This window comes from Myodes glareolus, chromosome 11, assembly GCF_982192425.1.
Source record: "Myodes glareolus chromosome 11, mMyoGla1.1, whole genome shotgun sequence".
In the NCBI taxonomy this organism is placed as follows: Eukaryota; Metazoa; Chordata; class Mammalia; order Rodentia; family Cricetidae; genus Myodes; species Myodes glareolus.
The window spans coordinates 67623556-67643267 of NC_142036.1; the positions used below are offsets into that span (position 1 = coordinate 67623556).

Sequence of the window (19712 nt, forward strand, 5' to 3'; positions counted from 1 at the left end):
TTAGCAAAGCGGTCTTCCTCCCAAGGTCCATCTAGAGCCTCAGTCCACTGGACAAACCTCACCCCGTTCTCTTCCCAGCCACATGATGCTGCAGAGCAATGGCCCTATGCCCTCAGCATTAAAAGGCAGCACCGTTCGCCTTGCCATCTGCAAGGTTAATGATCAAAAGTGTGCTACCCTTTGACAGTGTGCTTAGAGCTCTTCCTTGGCCTTAGAGGTGGAGAAATCTAGATACACCTCCTGCCTGTACCACTGACCGCATTCTGATAGCTATTTATCCAGGGAACAATGCCTAAAACCTCCCGGATCTTGCAAGCTGGTCGGAGCCAGCTCTGGCCAGTTGTTAGATGGAACAGCTCCAGGAAAAATAGCTCAGGCTGCCATACAGGATCTTTGTGATTTGTTGGTAGTACTGGGCTCTTGAAGAGTCAGGGATCGGTGCCCCAGTGGTACCTTGAAGCATGATTTAGTCAAAAGAGTCTTTTCTCTCTTGTGTGTATTCTTTGAACTTTTAAATTTTATTATTTAAATAAATTTCATGATATATATTTGAGATTTCTAAGATAATGTTTAGGGATCCTTATAACAAAATGGTTACAGGGCAGGAGAGCTGGCTCTTCCAGAGGACCAGTGCTCAGTTCCTAGCACCCACATTGGGTAGCTTACAATTACATATGACTCCAGCTCCAGGGTACCCAATGCCCTCTTCTGGCCTCTGTGGGCACCCACAAAATGTGCACATGCACACCCCAGGGTTGGGGAACACATACACATAAATAAAAATAAACCTTAACTAAGATAAACTAATTACTATACTAAAGCAAATCAACATATAATCTTACATAGTTACTTTTTGTGAAACAAGAGCAGCTAAAATCTACTTATTTAATAAAACTCCCCCAAAAGTACAGCCTTATTAATGATGATCTTAATATTGGACCTTAGATCTCTAGCATTATTTATCTGTTGCTCTTTGACCTACATCTTCCCACTTCCAATCCCTGTCCCCTGTCCTGGTAAATATGGTTTGATTCTCCATCTCTATGTATTTGACATTTTGCTTTTGTTGCTTCCATGGGTAGGAAAGAGGTTCATGAAGTCCTGCTGCAATCTAAGGAGCTATTGGCAATTGAAAACTGAGAGGGAGGGAGTAACAGTTTTCTTCTGGGGATGTGGCCCCTGATTGACAAGATATACCCCAATACTAGCTTCTCTTTAAAAACAGAAGTGAGACTCTACAACATTTTTCTGTGATTTGGTTCATCTCACTGGGGTTCTTTTTATTATTATTATTAAACCTCTTAAGGACTTTTTAATGATAATTTTATTTCATAGGTCCACAGCATTTGTGGAACTGTTTGATCATATGTACACGACTTTCCAAATATAAGCTAAAACAAAATATTATTGCTCCATTTCTGTAGTAAGAGCAAAGCGCTTACTTTGTGTGGTCAATATAAGCTATAGGTATTCAACATATGTATGGACGAGCATGGAATTTCCACTGTTAGCATTTGACAGTCACTGAAATTAAAGTTAAAGCAGACTGAGCCAGGTGCTCACCTCTGACGTCCCAGCACTCAAGAGAGACTTGCCTATGAATATCACCTCCATCCCACAACATGTCCTACATCCCAGCATCCCAGCCTGCTTGCTCTTCCCTCACACAGCTCCGAAGCTGTCAGGGGAAGGTTCATCTAGGTGAGTTAGGATGCTGTTGGACCACAGTCGGTAACTAAATATGAAAATTGGACTGAATCTAGATTTCCCAAGGAAATTGACCTGAGGCTGGGGTGGACAGTGTTGGAATCATTTGGCTGACGATGCTAATTACTCACCATTTTGTTTGGAAAGGGAAGCCCAGTAATCAAATAAGTTTAGTAAAATCTCCTGTGTTTACAGAGATCCAGTCAAAATGATTCTACATTTTACTATTTAAGCATCCCAGTGGAAGTCATGTTTTGCCTTTCTAATTGAGTATTTGCTTACATGTGTGTGACACAAGATCCCTGAATGAAGCAAAATAGTAGTCTATCATTCGTCTAATGTTTGTAGGTACTGGAATTCTGATCATTTTTTAGCCAAAACTCCAAAGTTTCCATAAAAAAAGCACCTATATACTGTTATGTTTCTACTACCTGTGGTAGTAACTGGATTAGAGAACCCTGAAAAGCCTATCACCTATTACTAGAATGAGTGGGGGAAGAGGAACATTTAGATGCATTTTACCTTAGGAACACTGTTTAACTAGACTAATTCTCTCACTCCTCCCACTAAAATACTGATAGTGTAAGGGTACCTGCACCCCACTTGGTAGGGTACCTACAGCTCTGTCACAGAGTTGGTGACAGAAAAAAATCTAACATATTAGAATGGCAGAAATGAGTAGAGGGTTCAAACGTCCCTGTTTGAGCTCTGACTTTACCACCCATTCTGTGATCTCTGGTGCCTGGGAACAGACAGACAGACAGACACACACACATACACACACACACACACACACACACACACTCATGGTGAAGGTTCAGCCCTTGTGCTTCTCCATTCCCAGCCTCCACTCCCAACAGTCCTTCTTTCCCATGGGCCTACCAAGTAGAGTCCCTGACAAGGGGACCAGCACCAGGCCAGCATCTGCTGCTGCAAAAAGGAGAGAGGGCCCTGAAGAAGGTCTCTGCCTGACGAGGGTCTTTAGCAAGGCCCTGCATGCAGTTGGGCCTCGGAGGAAGTGCATGCATCTGTCATCTCATATCCTGCATGCTTTTCCAGAGGATTTCATCAGAATCCAGGAATCGGGAAAAAGGAAGGACAGCCAGAAGGTGTTGGAAGAAGTATGTCCTTCCTTCCCCTCCAACCAGCTTCAGCTTTTCCCTTTTCTGGGTGTGAGTGTTTTGCCTGTAGGTATGTGTGTGCCCTGTGGCTGCCAGGAATTGAACCCAAGTCCTCTGTGAAAGCTGCCAGTTCATTGTCACTGCTTCAACTATCAAGAAATTTATACCCATTATTTTATTATCCAATTTCTTATTATTGCCAGTAGTAATTGCTGTTATTATGAAAAGCAAACATACAGTGAGTGCCTTACACTGGACTAAGTCCGCCTACGTAGTAACCATAACAGCGATGCTATAAGAAGGATTTTATTGTCATCCTTGTGTACAAGTAAGTGAGCTGGAGATAAATCAGAGAGGGTGAAACACTTAACAGAACTGGTCAGTGTTGTAGCTAAGCCTCAAACCTGGAGCTCTCTGACTCTAGGTTCCTGTTTCTAATTAGTCTGTCACCCTCTGATGTACTTAATTATTAACAGTTACAGTTCAAACTCAGAAAAGTATGAGTTCAAATTTTATGAGCTATATTTCACCCAGGACCCATACAAGTAAATCTCATGGACTGGTCAGTCAACAAACATCATTGGAATATTTTACTGATATGTTTTCAAGATGAGGGGAAATAATACTATCCAAACTAATATTTAAACTTAGTCATCTCAATTCCAATGACTTAGCAAACTATGGCTTTAAAACAGAAAAAAAAAACAACCTGTTCAGACCCTTTTGGGAGCAAAAATATCTGCTGAAGCTGAGAGTAGAGGCATGCCTTTAATCCCAGTGCTTGGGAGGCAGAGGCAGGTGGATATCTGTGAGTTCAAAGTAGACTATTTCTCTTCCCTTTTGAGAACTAGAATGACTTAAGAGTGTGTCAGCACACCAAAGCACACATACAAATGTCCCACACTGTTGAGCCCAGTCTAGATGTTAATTAACCTTAAGAGAGCTCTCCATGCTTCCTTATGAGATGCATTTCCTCACTTCAAGATACAGCCTCACATGGTATTTCCACTTTTCAATGAAGGGCTTGCTTAGGGTGACTTATAATTAATCCTCCTAGGTGAAAAAGATCAAAAAAATAAAGTTATAATTATAGAACTTTAGCTAGCTGAATTTTTTAAAAATTTTTATTAGCAAAAACTAGAGCATTTACTATATAAATAAGCACATTTAAATTATGTTGTGTAATCACATGACATAAATGAGCAGTTGAGCAAAAGACCTGGGTTGGTTTTCTTCCTTTCTGTTCAGCTGCTGATGTGGTTTCTACTGCAAATGATGAGAGAACACGTGGAGTCGAAAGTGTGGCGCACTGCTGTGGCCACCGAGCAGCCTGCTCCAGCAGAGCGCCAGGGCAAAGGCTTGCCTCAGGAGGGAAAAGTCAAAAACTAAGAGGGAACGTAGGGGGTGTCCTTTGTGACCTACCTCCAGAGAGGAAACAATCGCTCAGATGCTTAAAAACTCAAGGGAATGGTTGTTGCTGCGTGGTAATGAGTTGTAAACCTCAGAGAAAACCAGAGTGCCCTGTTTAGCATGCTTCAAAGGCAACAGCTTTGGATTCCAGCAGGCGAGGTGTTTCAACCTCCTTAATAATCGGAGTGGAGGGAAAGATTAAAGATAACCTGTTACTCCCAGTGCCACTGAGGCATCTCAGTAAGTGATACACACACCGATGTGGAGAGATGCATTATCAATAGCTGCTTATCCGTGATCGGTTTGGAAACTAGCATGGGTTAAAAATTGCTGAGGCAATGGATTTGAGACTCATTTTAATATTAGCTCGGAAAAAAGCAAATAATGTATAAAATAAACATTCTGAACTGGAAAGCCAAGTATAAATTCCTTTAGGATGACATAAAGTTATGGATTACTCATGTATCTATATGGGTAATCCCTCCTTTAGAGCAGGTAATCCAGAACTGGATACAATCATTTACATGTTTGAGGTGATGGTAATTATTGCATGACATTAGTTTTACTAACTGCACTAAAGGTATTATTTTCTTTGTCAACAATTTTTGCAAAGACTGCTGCTATGCATAAAGGTCTGGGGTTTTTCAGGGTGGGGAAGAGAGTTCTAATTTTTAAACACAGATATAAACATGATTTTTCATGCTTGAGGAAACAGTTCCTCATAATTGTGGCATGAAAGCATGTTAGTATAGTAATTTGCTGTGTTCCATGGTCCCAACAATGATGTCTCTTGTTTGGCTTTTCTCTCACCAGCAACCGTCCACTTTTGCTTATGCAAGACAAATCATTAAGAAGGAAGGCTTGGGCTTCCAGGGCCTCAACAAAGGGTTTACAGCAACTCTGGGACGTCATGGAATTTTCAACATGGTTTATTTTGGCTTCTATCACAACGTCAAAAACATTATTCCAGCCAGTAAGGTAACTATATAAGCATTTACAATCTGTTGGGTGGAAAGTCTACCGATGTCTTAGCCAACTTCATCTATAGAGTGTTTGTCCTGTCCCCCAAATTCATATCCATTATCTCTTTGACCCCGTCAGACTATGTATCAAGTGTTGTTATTTCCCTTTCAAATCCAGAAACTGAGGCTTATGGAGATCAATAGTAAAGCTGAGCCTGAACCCAAGTCTGGATAAGAAGGATTATCTCCGTGAAGAATGTCTCATTTAGATATGGAAGCTTTCTATTCAGCCCTAGCAGAAATTTCTGCAAACTGTGCTATCATTTCATTTCTACATCACTCACATAATTTTCTCAAAAGCATGGAGTTGTTCTGTTTCATACCTATCAGGCTATATTTCAAATTGTGTGTTGATACTCGCTTACAAAATCACTTAGCTTGATTTAGGTGAGGGATAAACCCGCTCTTCTGGAGTCATTTGCCCTTGTTGCAATATAACAATGATGATTATGATCACCTTTCAATGAGAACTGTCAGAATTTAACCATCTCCCAACTCATACAATACGAAACTAGCCTATGGTGTGCTTGTAACTCACACACTACAGTGTTTGCCCTCCATGAAGCTTGACATTCATGATGACAATTCTGTGTGCTTTAGACTCTTAAAAAAATGCAACCCATATAACACTAGAAAAGTGTTTATTTCTCCAAAAACTTGAGACAGCCAGAAACTACATACATTAATTGTATAAATCATTTATATTAATTAAGAAAAGATGTATCTTGTTATATTTTAATTGTATTTTAATGTATGTTATTAAAGTAAAATGAATTCATTTATGTTTATGAAAGAAATTCAGGAAGATCGCTAAGATGTGCGTGTAGTCACATGTCACCACATATTTTAAATGGAAGGAGAACAGTTGGGGGTAGAGGACCCAGCAAGTGCTGGAGGAGATGAGAGAGGGTAATGGTGAATATAATCACAGTGCTTACTATACACGTGGTGGTTTGAAAGAAAATGATCCCCAGAGGGAGTGGCATTGTTAGGAGGTGTGGTCTTGTTGAAGGAGGGATGACCTTGTTGGAAGAAGTGTGTCACTGGGGCAAGGGAAGGTTTGAGGTCTTCTATGCTCAAGCTGTACCTAAGCCAGTTCACTTCCTGTCGCATATGGATCAAGATGTACGACTCTCGGCTCCTTCTCTAGTATCCTGTCTGCCTGCATACCACCATGTCCTGCTATGATGATAATGGACTAAACCTCTGAACTGTAAGCCACCTCAATTAAATGTTTTTCCTTTACAAGAAGTAGCTTGGTCATGGCTTCTCTTCACAGCTATTGCAACCCTAAGACGATATGCAAGCAATTATCAAAAAGAAGAATCCACAATTAGTGGCTCATGCCTGTAATCTCATCACTCTGGAAACTGAGGCAGGAGCATCATCACTACTTAAAATCCAGCCTGAGATAAATTTTTAAGGCACAGTAAATAAATATCTACGCATTCAAACTTTATTCTAGAGTTAAGCACTCTACAGTTGTTATTCCTGTTATGTTCTGCATAATTGAAAAAGATCAGAAACCTAAGAGTTTCTTTATGTTCTTAAAAGATCACACAATCCTAAAACAATAGAAGGAGACAGTTTTCTTTCCTGTTTGCAAACCAACTTGGTTACTAGTGTAAATACAATGTTTTATTTCAATAAACACTCTAATGAAGTACTTCTCTTGAGCTGAAGAGATGACTCAGCCATTAAAGCCTAGGCTCACAACCCAAATGTCAAGTGCTTCTCTCTCTTGTATACTCTCTCTATACCCAGTACTCGGGAAAGTGTGCCCTGTTCTCAAAGGGGCTCTCAAGAAGCCAAGAAAAGAAGGCCATTGAACGGGCATATTGAAAATGTTTTATTATATTTAGGTGGGCAATGTGCTGACAGTCATTAGTTAATAATACTTTCAATCATGTATGAGAAATGCTTTATAAACTCTCAGGTTCCATTTTTCTAAATTTGGGCTGCTACTCTAAAAACAAACCCCATCACAGTTTTTAGCATGTAATAAATCACCATTGTCTAAAAATAACCGGTTTTACTAACATTTCTCCCTCCAGCGCGCCAAGGTCTGCGCTGCTGTCATCTCCCACTCCCACTGATAAAACACACATGAAAATGGAAGCTAGTAAGACAGGGGCTTTTCCTGATTTTTTTTTCACTGCTGTGTCCTCAGAGATCAAAACAGTGCCTGGTGCAGAGCAGGCCCTCAGAAAAATCCCTGTTAATGGATCACACGAGCGAAGGAAGAAATGGCTGGAAAATGTGCTTCCTCTTGCAGCACACTTCAGGGACCCCTTGGCATTTGGGAGAGTCACTATATTAATTGATGTTAGTGTACAGGAAGCTGGGAGAACTCTTACTGTCAAAAGGCTTGGAGCTAGAGCGGGTCTTAAGTTAACCAAACAGTACCCCAAGAAAAAGAAAATATCACAATAGGGTCTTTGTATTCAGAAGGTGAGATGTTTGGTTTCGGAAATGCTTCTTAAAACGGAGATTTTCACATTGCTGAGATAAGTTTCCCCAGGCTGCCTCAGTAGACTGCCCGAGCAGGCATTTTGGCAATAACCAAAATCTTAATGGCGTCAGCAGTGCAGGTGAGCTACTGCTGTGTGGGCAAAGCTCCAGAGAGCAGCAGAGAAGGGCATGGTATGAGCTGCTCTCCCCGTGTCTCCCTAGACTCAATAGCCATCCACTTGTTTTTGGAAATCTGCTTAGTGAAATGTCAATGGGTGTTTAACAGAAAAGTTTCTTGAGACTAGACTAATAAACAAAGGCTTAATGTATTAGCCAGGACCCTAAGGAATATTAAGTTCTCTCCCAGCTCTTTAAACAGAGGATATGGGCTGGGAAAATGGCTCAGAGGTTAAGGACACTTGTTGCTATTGCAGAAGACCCGGGTTCAATTCCCAGCACCCACATGGCAGCTCACAACCATCTGTAACTCCAGTTCCAGGGACCTGACACCCACTTCTGGCATCTGTGGGCAAGCGTGTGGTGCACACAAAGACAGCCACAACACTCATGAACATAAAATAAAAATATCTCTAAGAAAAATCTTTTAAAGAAGCATTTTATTCTTTATGGCTTTAGGTTTATTTTTTGTTTTTGTTTTTGTTTTTGAAGGACAATCTTACTATCTAGCCCCAGTCTGGCCTTCAACCTACCATCAAGGCCAGGCTAGCTTTAAACTCGCTATCCTCCTACCTCAACCTCCTGAACAGAATTGGAATTGTTTGAAGTTATACTATGATCCTTACCAAGCTGAAAACTCAAAGCTGTGCACTTCACTCTCTCACAACCACTCCAAGTAGCATATGATAAGGCAGCTGCTGAAGGCAGTTTATAATTATTTTTAAAAGTAAATATTGTCTGGTAGGTGGCTCACATCTAAAATTCCAGCACTGGGAAACTGAGCAGAGGGATTGCAGAAAGACCAAGTAAAACTACATAGTGAGTTCAAGGCTAGCCTGAACTACAAAATGAGCAAAATGAGACAGTCTCTCTCTCTCTCTCTCTCTCTCTCTCTCTCTCTCTCTCTCTCTCTCTCTCTCAAGTGAAAGTCCAATAAATCCTACTGTAATTCTTTCTCTATAACTTTACACTAGTAGAGAAAGCTAAGGAATTGCTTTCTAGCTATTTGACCATCAGCAATTTCAAATCTTGACCCACTTTGGGTAGTGCTGAACCACTGTTGGGTAGTCTCTACCATGTGGGCTCAGACTTTCATTCTCAGACTTGTTTCCAAAGTAAAATAACTTGTTCCTTGTTATTTAATGATCTTGGCACTTAGGCCCCCTACACAGGAGTACAGGAAGAATTCTGTATATAAAGTCTGGGATCATCAGATCTGAATGTCACTCTAGTTTGTCTTTATTGAGTGTTTGACAGGTGGCAGGCCCTGGAGTGAGTAGCGGGGTTACAATAGTAAGAGGTGTCACGGAGAATGAACAATCAAAAACAAGACAACACTCACAGTTATGAATGACCCAAACCTGGGGTCAAGAAAGACTTCTTCTCTAAGGAAATGGCATTGGAACTGACAAGCAAGTTGGCCCTCAGCCAGTGACGCATGGACACAAGCATCCCAGATATATGAAACACGCAGAGTCAAGGTTCTAGATCTGAAAGGGGTTTGTGGTTCTGGGTCAATGAAAGACACCCCCACGTGATGAATGCAAGAAGGTCAGGCCTGGAACCTGGCTATTTGAGGCCATACTGATCGTTATAGCACACACTGAGGATTTGTGCCTTGACCTAAAAAGCACTAATGTCTTAATCCATCATCTGTTATGATAGCAAAATGTTTGATACTGGGTAATATATTAAAAAGATGTTGATTTGGGAAGCCAAAAATTAGGTGGAACATCTGGCATGGTTCTACTACCTCCTAATAAAATGGCAGAGGGAAAAGAAAAGCAGAAGTGCACATGTGGGCAAAGGAGAGCCCAAGCAGCTCACAACAACCCTGTCTCAGAGCAACACTCAAGAATGGGACCAACTCCTCTAAGGTAGACGCTCTGCAGCACCATCACCTCTGAAAGCACCCTCCACCTCTCAGTACCACTACATTGACAATTAAATCTCAAAATTAAATTTTAAGGAAATATCATTTTCTAGATACTACAGGGTAGACACGCACACAAACTCACATAGGCCATGACAGCATGTATAAGACCCGCGCAAGCTCGACCCATGAAAAGTAACTGCACAAAGCAGGGGAAGGGGCCAGAGTCCCACTCATAGGCAACAAACTATTTGCAGATGATTACTACTAGGAGAGGAAAAATCAGTTTTCTTCAATGGAGTAACACTGGACATATCAACCCCACTCCAAGACAGACCCCCTACTTAGGGGGCATTAGCAAACACAGATGAAATCCATGTTTATAGTGGCTTTTTAGTGCGTGCATGTGTGTGTGTGTGTGTGTGTGTGTGTGTGTGTGTGTGTGCACGCATTCACGTACTCCACATTAGGAGTGAGTAGCTGACCAACACAAAAGGAACTCAATGTTTTGGGGGTTTTATGGACTTTTTGTTTCATTTTGTTCCGTTTTGTTCTTATTTTTTTATTTCATTTTTTTGAGTTTTCTTTTTTTTTTTAGAGAAATGGGGGAAGACAGAAGGAAATAGAACATAAAATTGTGTAGGTAGGAAGGCAGAGAAAATCTGGGAGGAGTTCGGGGAAGAAAAAAAAAACATGATCCAAATATTGTATGAAAAAATTTGAATGAAAAAAATGGTAAAGAAATTGGGTTTAGGAAAGATCTGGGAGGAGCCGGGAGAGAGAAAAATATATATGAAATTATTGAAAACTAACTTTTTAATTGTAAAATCTATTCTCATGAGGAAGAAGCATCCAAACATGACTAGCTAGGTTGTCTACAAGAGAGTTTAAGCAGAAGAATTACCTGACCGCTTTGGTTCAGGTGTGGAAACGAATGGAGCAGTAATGGTGAGAGAAAGACAGAGTGCATACACGGAAACTATTTCAATATGAGACTGTAGTGTCTGGAGCTGCAGAGCTCACGGTGAAGACACAGAAAAGCAGGCAGATTGAGGAGCAGTCTTAATCACTCTCCAGGTTGTAGTGACACACTATATGTGTATATTGAGATCACATGTTGATCTGATAAAATTGACACTGAGATTTTTGGTTAGGCATCTGTAAGGGTGACGATGCCCTTCACTGGGAAAAACACACCAAGAGAGAAACTAACTGATAGAGAAATCATAGGCTCAGTCGGGAAACTGAGTTTAACTGCATTTGCTGTAGAATGCAGACATGGAGTCTATTGACTGAACATAGGCTCCGGGGCATGAGGGGTCTGAGACAGAGATACACAACCGGGTATCACCCGTTAACCTCCATGGGAACAGAGCATTCATTCCTTCAACAACCTTGAGCCAATCACTTTGCTCTGAGAGGCAGGCATTTTCGTCTATAAATTGAAAAGCTATGGTTGCTCTTTATATAAGATATAGTTATTTTGAGAGTTAAAATAAACAATCTACAAAGTCGTTTATGAATGTTAAGATGCCATAAAAGTGTTAAGTGTGGCAGTGCCGATGTCGGCGATGGGAAGCAGCAGAGGTGGTGTGAAAGCGATTAGCATGTAGAATGACGTGAGCAACTTTTCCCTAGGACTCTTCTTTTTGCACTTAAATGAACACTGTGTTTTCCTTGCCTAGAACAAAGTCATTGATTTTATGTGCTCTGTAATCTAAGCCTGACTCAAAACTGGGAAACCAGTATTCTTTAAATTTAAACCATAATAAATCAATCCTTTGTGAAGGGGAAGGTATGATAATCATTAAAACATGTTGAAGAACGTCATCGAGTTGCTATAAACTGCGATGAAGAGGTGGTGCTCCTTGAAGGCATTATCCCATCTTTGCTGTAGGCTGTCTCCTGCCATTCGCTCTGGACAGTTTATTTACAGGGTTGTTGTTTCAGATCCCTCAGGCAGCAATTGGTCAGTCTCCTGTTCCAAGGGAATTTGAGATTTCATCAACTCTGACTGGCATGAGATATTTCTAGATTTTTCTTTATTTTTTTTTAATCTCTAATGCCTTGCAGAATTTTTCCATCTTCAAAGGATTTGCTTTTGCAAGAAACAGTTCGTAATGATTAGGTCTGGGAGTAAAAATCGAGAGGCGTGTGCACATGCACATTTGTGTGTGTGTGTGTGTGTGTGTGTGTGTGTGAGAGAGAGAGAGAGAGAGAGAGAGAGAGAGAGAGAGAGAGAGAGCGCATTGGTATGAGAAAGTGAGTGGTTCTGAGGAGGAAGTCCTTTCTATACACTCCTCTGAACTGTTGAATGCCTTTACATTTAGTATGTATTAATTTTATAATAGGAATAAATCAATAAAATTTTAATAGAACCATATAAAACAGATTGCCCAAGTCACTTTGGAACATTTTAATCAGTTTTAAAGTATGTCTGCAGAGGTGAAGTAGGAATTTGAGACACTAAACCCAGTTAATTCAGGTCAGATATCCAAGCCATAGACTGTTTAACTAGCTCTTCAGATTGGTGTTCTCTGGTGCATACACATTTCAAATATCATTATTCTGACTTTTAAGTCCATTTTACTGTTAAAACCACTTTTGTGGACTTTATTATATATTTACCTGATTCTCATCATGGTACCCATTTTCTGCTATGGAAACAAAGTGGGAAATTTGGGATCAAAGGTGAAGGCTGCTGACATAATTAATCTGATTATAATTGCACTATACCTGCAATGCCCTAACTCCTAACTCTGCATTTTACTTTATGTTTTGTTACACATAAATTAGCTCTTAAAAATGGTTTTTAACATTTACAGGCTAGAAAGCTGGCTCAGTGGGTAAGAATACTTCCTGCCCTTCCCAGTTTAATTTCCAGCATCAATGTAAGGCAACTCACCACCACCTGTTAACTCCAGGTCTCAGGGGATCAGTCACCACTGGCCTCCATGAGTACTTGCATAACTCTTGAATACACACACACACACACACACACACACACACACAAACACACAAACACTTTAAAAATCAAATTTTTTGCTTCTTTAGATCAGGCTGGTCTCGAACTCATAGAGAGCTGCCTGCCTCTGCCTCCTGAGTGCTGGGACTAAAGGCGTGTGCCATCACCAACAGGCTAAAAAATCAAAATTTTAAAAGCAATAGTAACAGTTTTTAAGTTCTGAAAATTTTGAGCAAGTAAAGTATCCAGAATGTCCAGATAATACAACTAAATTCTTCTCCTTCGTTTGGACCTGAAACCTGGTCCTCCTCGTTCACACTCATACTCTGTAGTCCCCAGACACAGAACTACAGACATAACCTTAAAGACAGGGCATTGCCAGTTTGACATGCTGCCCTGTGCTATGTTCCATCAGGTTTGTTTTTAGGAGGAGCATTGGTGTTGTAGAGTGAATACCTACAACGGAGAGAAGGCTGCTTTGAATATTAACTGAGGCAGTTAATGGGGCATTCATTCACATCTTTCAGAAATGGAACAGAATGCCAGCATGAAGAATTATCTTCCTCCCCAGAAAGATGCTTCACTTCTCATAGTAAAGCCCTGTGGAAGCAAATATTAATTAACTTAAATGCTGACATGTTTTCAAACGTCTACAGGAGTAAGTTTTCATTGCCAAAAAAAAAACAAAAACAAAAACAAAAAAAACCTTCCATTCCCATTCTACATTGGGGATCTTGAGAGTCTACTATTTTTTTATGTTGACACACAAATTAGAATTGTAATAATTTTGTTTTCTATTTTTATATTTGCTTCTTTTCATACATTCCATAAGTAAAATAATAGTAGATATCACCATTAAAAATAACAGCTGTCAGAAATATTAAGCTATGCTTTTAGTTGACATTCCTACTAAGGATGTTTTCAGGTATTATGCCAAGAACAATAGAGTTTTTGTGTTAAATTCTGTCATGATAAATCACATGTGTGGGTTTGAGAGAACAATTTTTCATCTATTCAATATTTCTTGCTTAATAAACCATTTAGGCCGATCCCCATAGTCATTTAACTAGGGTAAGCATTAAGTCAAGCACATTTTGATTTCTTCCAAGATAATAGTCATAGAAGACTACCTTCCAGGGAAGTAAACACTCTTCTCTTTTCTTGGTTTTTACATCTTCTTTGTTTTGTAAACCCTAAAGAAAGTCTAAAGGTTATGCCCAACATCCTTCAATTTATCAATAGAACTGTACAGTGTCGTTGGTTGCATGATTGAGGGCCACTTCCTTCCCTAAGGTGTACACTGAGCTGGATGGGAAATGCACATTTGGGTTCAAGTGGAAAACTTAGACTGAGCTGTTTGTATTTTGAAAGGAAGAATCTCAATAGAATTAGGTCATAGTGGGGTTTGATTTATGACAGTTTCTTTCTCTGATTCTGTCTCACTTGATCATCAGTCTTACCAATGGAAAGGCAGGAGGCTTAAAGTTTCACTACGAACAGCCCTCCTTTCAATGAACCACTTGGGGGAGACTACAAATGCATAGTTTCTATGGAATTCCAGGGTATGTGACAAGATTCTGTAGTAAAAGAATATCTTTCATTGGCAGTTTTCACAGACTCCCTGGAGTGTATGTACTGGGGGAAAGCAGAAGGAAAAGGCAGAGGAAGGGCCAGGGATTCAGACACTTTCTTAAATAAACGTCAGGCAAAAGTTTTCCAGTCAGGCACCACCCAAGTGGATGGAAATGAAGTACAAGTAACCTAGATTCTCAGTGAATCCATTCTATTTGTGCATTCCACACGCATCAGCGGCCCCATCCGCCATGTGCTGGTCATCGTCTCTCTGAGCACCCCCACTGCCCTAGTGGGCTTTATAGTCTCGTGGAAGAAAATGGCAGGACACCAGTCATCCTAGGAGGAGCTGAACCTTCAGTTGTGCCAAGCGCCATGAAGACAGCTGCAAAGCTGTGGAAGTTGACAAGGACTCCTATCTCAGCCCGTGGTGGACTAGGGCACCCAAGACAGGGAGTCCTTACTTAAGAAACAGTGTGCACTTAAGGAGAATGTCAGCTGAGTATGACTCTGTGGTTATGAAATATGATAATAAGCAATATGTTGTTGCTTTGAATATGGCCAAAGATTAAATTTGTTCTTTTTTCTCTTCTAGTTTCCTCATCACCACTGTAAGTTACTTGAGTGACACCTACACAAACACATAGCTCTGATCGAATTAAATCTTGCTCTAGAACATGATGAATGAACGACACGTACTCTAGACACAAGACCACATTGGCAAAATCTCCACCTTTTGCTTTGTTAACACAGACGGTGGAAATTCTCATGAACAAATCCCTGTTCTTCAGGCCTATCACCTCCTTGGCATGTGTTGATTCTCACCATCTACCCATACTGTCTTGTCTGATCCCCTTGAACTAATGAATCCTTACTGTCAAGAATTTGGAAATAGGCCTAACAGTATGATACTACTTTTTGCAAAATTCAATAAAATATTTTCCAGAGAAGGAAGGAAGGAAGGAAGGAAGGAAGGAAGGAAGGAAGGAAGGAAGGAAGGAAGAAGATAAAGGAAATAGAGGAAAGAAAACAACCAGTGTGCAAACTTGAGTTCAAGATGAAGATTAGCTAGACTGAGGTGAAGAGAAAAAGTGTGCTCCACTGAGTAAACACCACGTGAATGCTCTAAAACAGAAGGCAACTCAGGGTCCTGGCAGGGGCTAAGACTTGAGGGCAGATGGTATGTAGAGAATTAGGGGGTGGAAACTACCAAAGTTAACTGGACTGGAACATTTTAGAGATGTAGGTTTAAGATAGGTTACTCCTCTTAAATGCTTTGATTAGAGGATATATCAAACTTGTTATCTGAGTATGGGAAATTCACATATACAAAAATGTATAGAAGTGAGACCTCCAGGAAAGAATCAATTCAAAAACTTCAAGTTTTTTGAGATGGGATTTCTCTGTGTAACCACCCTCACTGTCCTGGAACTTGCTCTATAGACAAGGCTGGCCTCCAACTCACAGACATCTATCTCCCTCTGCCTCCAGAGTACTGGGGTCAAAGGTGTGCATCACTACCGCTCAACTCAGGGATTTCTACTTGATCATCTGCCTATCCAAGCATCTCAGTCTGGCCCCTGCCTTGACAACAACCTTTAGAATTTTGTTTTGGGACTTCTGGTTGGCTAGTTTTCCTAGGAGCCAATGTTTACATTGAGGTAATGAACAGACAAAACATGCCAAAACATAAAAACCCAACTGGCTTCCAAGTATAAACACTGAACCTCTATTTTGTATGATAATACCCAAAGACTTAATTGGCTCTCAGAAGGTATTATCTAACCATGTAAATGTATGGGTAACACATAATTACAAGTAACATATTGTGTATAAAACTTACATGAAGCAATCGAGTGATAACTGTTATGCTTAAATCATAAATCATTTTTGACATTTTTGTACATTTTATGATTTGAGCTAAGTGGCTAAGGCCTTGAAAATTATTTTACATTTCAGAATACTTTAAAGAGCAGATAGCTTAGCAGGGGGAAGGAATTTTCATGGCTATTTTCTGAATGGCTACATTTAGACGCAGAGTTCTTAACAAGACTTTGATTTCATTCCAAAAGCCGGAGCCCTGCAAGGATAGAATCTTGGGAATACTCCACATTCCTTAAAGAATGCTTATCAATTAAACCATCTCATTTTAGTTTCATGACCTTTTGTGGAGTAGGGAGCTAGCATTTCCCCCAAATTATCTCACATGAAGAGAAAACAAACACTCTAATAGATTCTTCTGATAGCTGTCAAGAGGAAACAACTGTATTTTTTTAATTATGCCTCAATAGCAGACATTTTCACTGAGGACAAGGCAGCGTGATGCCATGGCATCAGGGAAAGACGCCTTTGTCGAAGTCTACGGACAAAACAACAAAAGAGAGCCAAGGTTGAAGAGAATGAAAGGGTGTATGGAGCACAAGCTACGAGGACTAAACGTATCTACGATACAGATCCCCTCTAGAAAGAAAAAGAAATCCAGTCCGTTCACACAGTCTGCTTGCTCCTCGTTCAGTTACCAGGAGACAGCTGTGATTTCAACACACCACATCATTTTCATGGCCCCCGCGGCCAGCTGCGAGAAGGCAATGCAGGGCTGCTGCTATTTGCCTTGTGGTTGCAACCAGGTGCTTAGCCAGTGTGCGTCTGTACCCCCTTGTGATTTGCTTCTGTGCCCGTGGTCCTTTGTTTACTGTCTTCAGACAGGAGAGCTAAAGCACTGATTGAACGTCTATGATGTGCCAGGCCTGGTATACACCAAGATAGATGTGACATGGCATATCCCTTTCCCTTAGAAGTTTCAAAAAAAAAAGACTCACCCAGAGAGTCTGGTGTCCATCTCTACACACTTCTATTAGACTTGAATCCAGACAGTCAAAGGCCCATGCTCATACCATTAGCCATTTTTCTGTATACCTCTTCAAATGTATGGGTGCACTAGTCCTTGGGTCTTTTTTCTTTAGATTATATTTGTAATTTCTCAACTACCTTCCCAACAGTGGAGTCCTCTGTCTGGTCCTTCTCTTCCCATTGTAAGGTGTATCCAAGTTGCCTGTTAAACACTGGTGTAATTTTGAGATGACCAACTCTGAATACATATGACCTGAACATATATCTTTCCTTTTTATTACCATTTTGAATTTTTGCACATGTATATGATACCTTTTTTAAATCAAATTCAACTTCCTTTCCTCCCCACAAATTCCTCCCCTGTTCCCCTCACTTCTTTTTCCTCCAAACTTCATGTGCTCCTTTCTTTTTAAATTTTGTTAAAATATAATTACATCACTTTCCTCCTCCCTTTCCTTCCTCCAACCCCTACTAGGTCATTCTGCCTCTAACCTCTCCTATGTCTCCCCTCATTCCCTTGCAAGTAGATTATCTTTTTCTTTTATATTAATACTGTTACATCTATATAGCCATAAATACATTGAATCTGTTTAGTGTTGCTGATGTGTCTATAATTTTAGGACTGACCATTTGGTATTGGATAACCTATTAGGGATTCATCCCAGAGAAAGACTAATTCTGCCTCTTTCACAAGTTATAAGTTGCCTATAGTTCTTCGTCTAGTCATGGAATCCCGTGAGATTTCACCCTTCCTCATTAGCGTGTCTATTGACTTTGTCACTTTTCAGGTCTTATTTAGCCAGACACATTGTTGAGGGATCATGAGTGTAACCTCCCTGCCATTTCTGGAAGACACAATCTTACAGCAGACTCCCTAGCCCCCAGTTCTTAAAATCTTTCTGGTCCCTCCTCCATGACAATCCTTGAGCCTGAGATCATATTTGAGGTGTATCCATTGAGGCTGGGAAGCCACAATCACTGCTTTATGAACAGTTGTGATTTTCTGTAATGGTCTCCATCCGCTGCAAAGGGAAGGTTCTTTGATGAGAGTTAAGAATTTTTTTTAACTCACTGAGTCCAGTTATTGCTGCCTGTGTGTTCATGGGTATATACCATCTCCATAGCCTTTCAGAAGCTGCATCCCTGACAAAATCTAACTCTTCCTCTTCCAGAAGCAAATCAGTTGACACTAGCTCCTCAATAGGGGTAGAATTCCATCCATGCTGGAATCTTAGCTGGCTTGCCCCATGTAGGTCTTGTGCAAGCATGTAGTCATAACCATTATGAGTTTGTATATGCAATGGCACTGTCAGGTCCAGTATATACGTTTTGCTGAAGTCATCCACTGCCTCATCTTTCTGCCCCTTCTTTCACAATCACTCCTGAGCCTTGATGGGAGGGGATGTGATAGAGATGTCCCATTCAGACCTTAACACTTCATAATCTCTTACTCTCCACACACTGAGCAGTTGTGGGTCTCTGTAGTAAACAACTACTCTTCAAAACATCTCCTCTGGTGAAATCTGAATGATGCACCTATCTCCAGGTATAAAGAGGAATTTCTGGAGAAGTTTATTACTTTCACAGGATAATAGTATTAGGTTCTCTGCTAGGGCCTCTAACTAACATGGCCATATTTTTGTTTGTTTGTTTTGATTTGGGTTTTTTTTTCCCAGTTAATGGTACCAGGCATGAGCTGCATCTTGACAGTTGGTTCTAAATACAATTATAAAATGTTTCATTAAGTCCATAACATTCATTTCACTTCCACATGTTGACATATCTTGCTAGGCCAGTTGTTATTGGAGCTTGAAGGATTTGTAAATAAAGCTGTTGATTAGTTTTCTCCAGTAACATTGTGCAGTGGTACCTCCTAACATCCTGAAAGTTATTCAATAGGGATGAAATATCTGGGTCAGTACAATCTTGATTTCTCCATATCCGGTGACTCAAGTGTGTGGTCTTGTCTTAAGATTTCTATTGCTGCAAAGAGACACCACAAGCCGTAGTTCCTCATATAAAGAAAAACATTTAATTGGGGTGGCTTACATTTTCAGAGGTTTAGTCCATTATTATCACAATGCAACATGGTGGTGTGCAGGTAGACATGGTGCTGGAGAAGGAGCTGAGGGTTCTACATCTGGACCCACAGACAACAGGAAGTGAACTGAGTGTTACACTGAGTGTAGCTTGAGCAAAGGAGACTTCAAAGCTCACACCCACAGTGACAGACTTCCTCCAACAAGGCCACACCTACTCCAACAAAGCCACACCTGTAATAGTTCTACTCCTTGTTCGTTTGTGGAAGCCAATTAAGTTCAATTAGATTAAATTAGATCATACGTCTCTTCAGCAGTAGGGTCTTACAACCAAGTTTTTGAGAGCAACCAAGAACAATGGTAATAATGTGTGATGTTTGTTCCCATGGAGCCTGACTGACCAACAACTTCAAAAGAGATAGCCCATACCTCTTAACAGGATTTTTGTCTGATAGCCTATGGCGTCTGGTGTAGATTGTCCCCTGTTATAGAGTAACTCCATTTAAATTCATTTTGTGTTTTAGG

The 19712-nt window shown here is 40.5% G+C and overlaps 1 protein-coding gene across 1 annotated transcript in view; it reads left to right on the forward strand.

The window, feature by feature from the left end:
• The window catches only part of Slc25a21 (solute carrier family 25 member 21), a 490942-nt gene that overhangs the window by 457065 nt on the left and 14165 nt on the right, over positions 1 to 19712 (forward strand). Inside the window, exon 7 of the mRNA XM_048415663.3 lies at positions 5052 to 5216. Within this exon, the coding sequence (XP_048271620.1) occupies positions 5052 to 5216 (165 nt within the window). The remainder of the gene's footprint in view (positions 1 to 5051; positions 5217 to 19712) is intronic.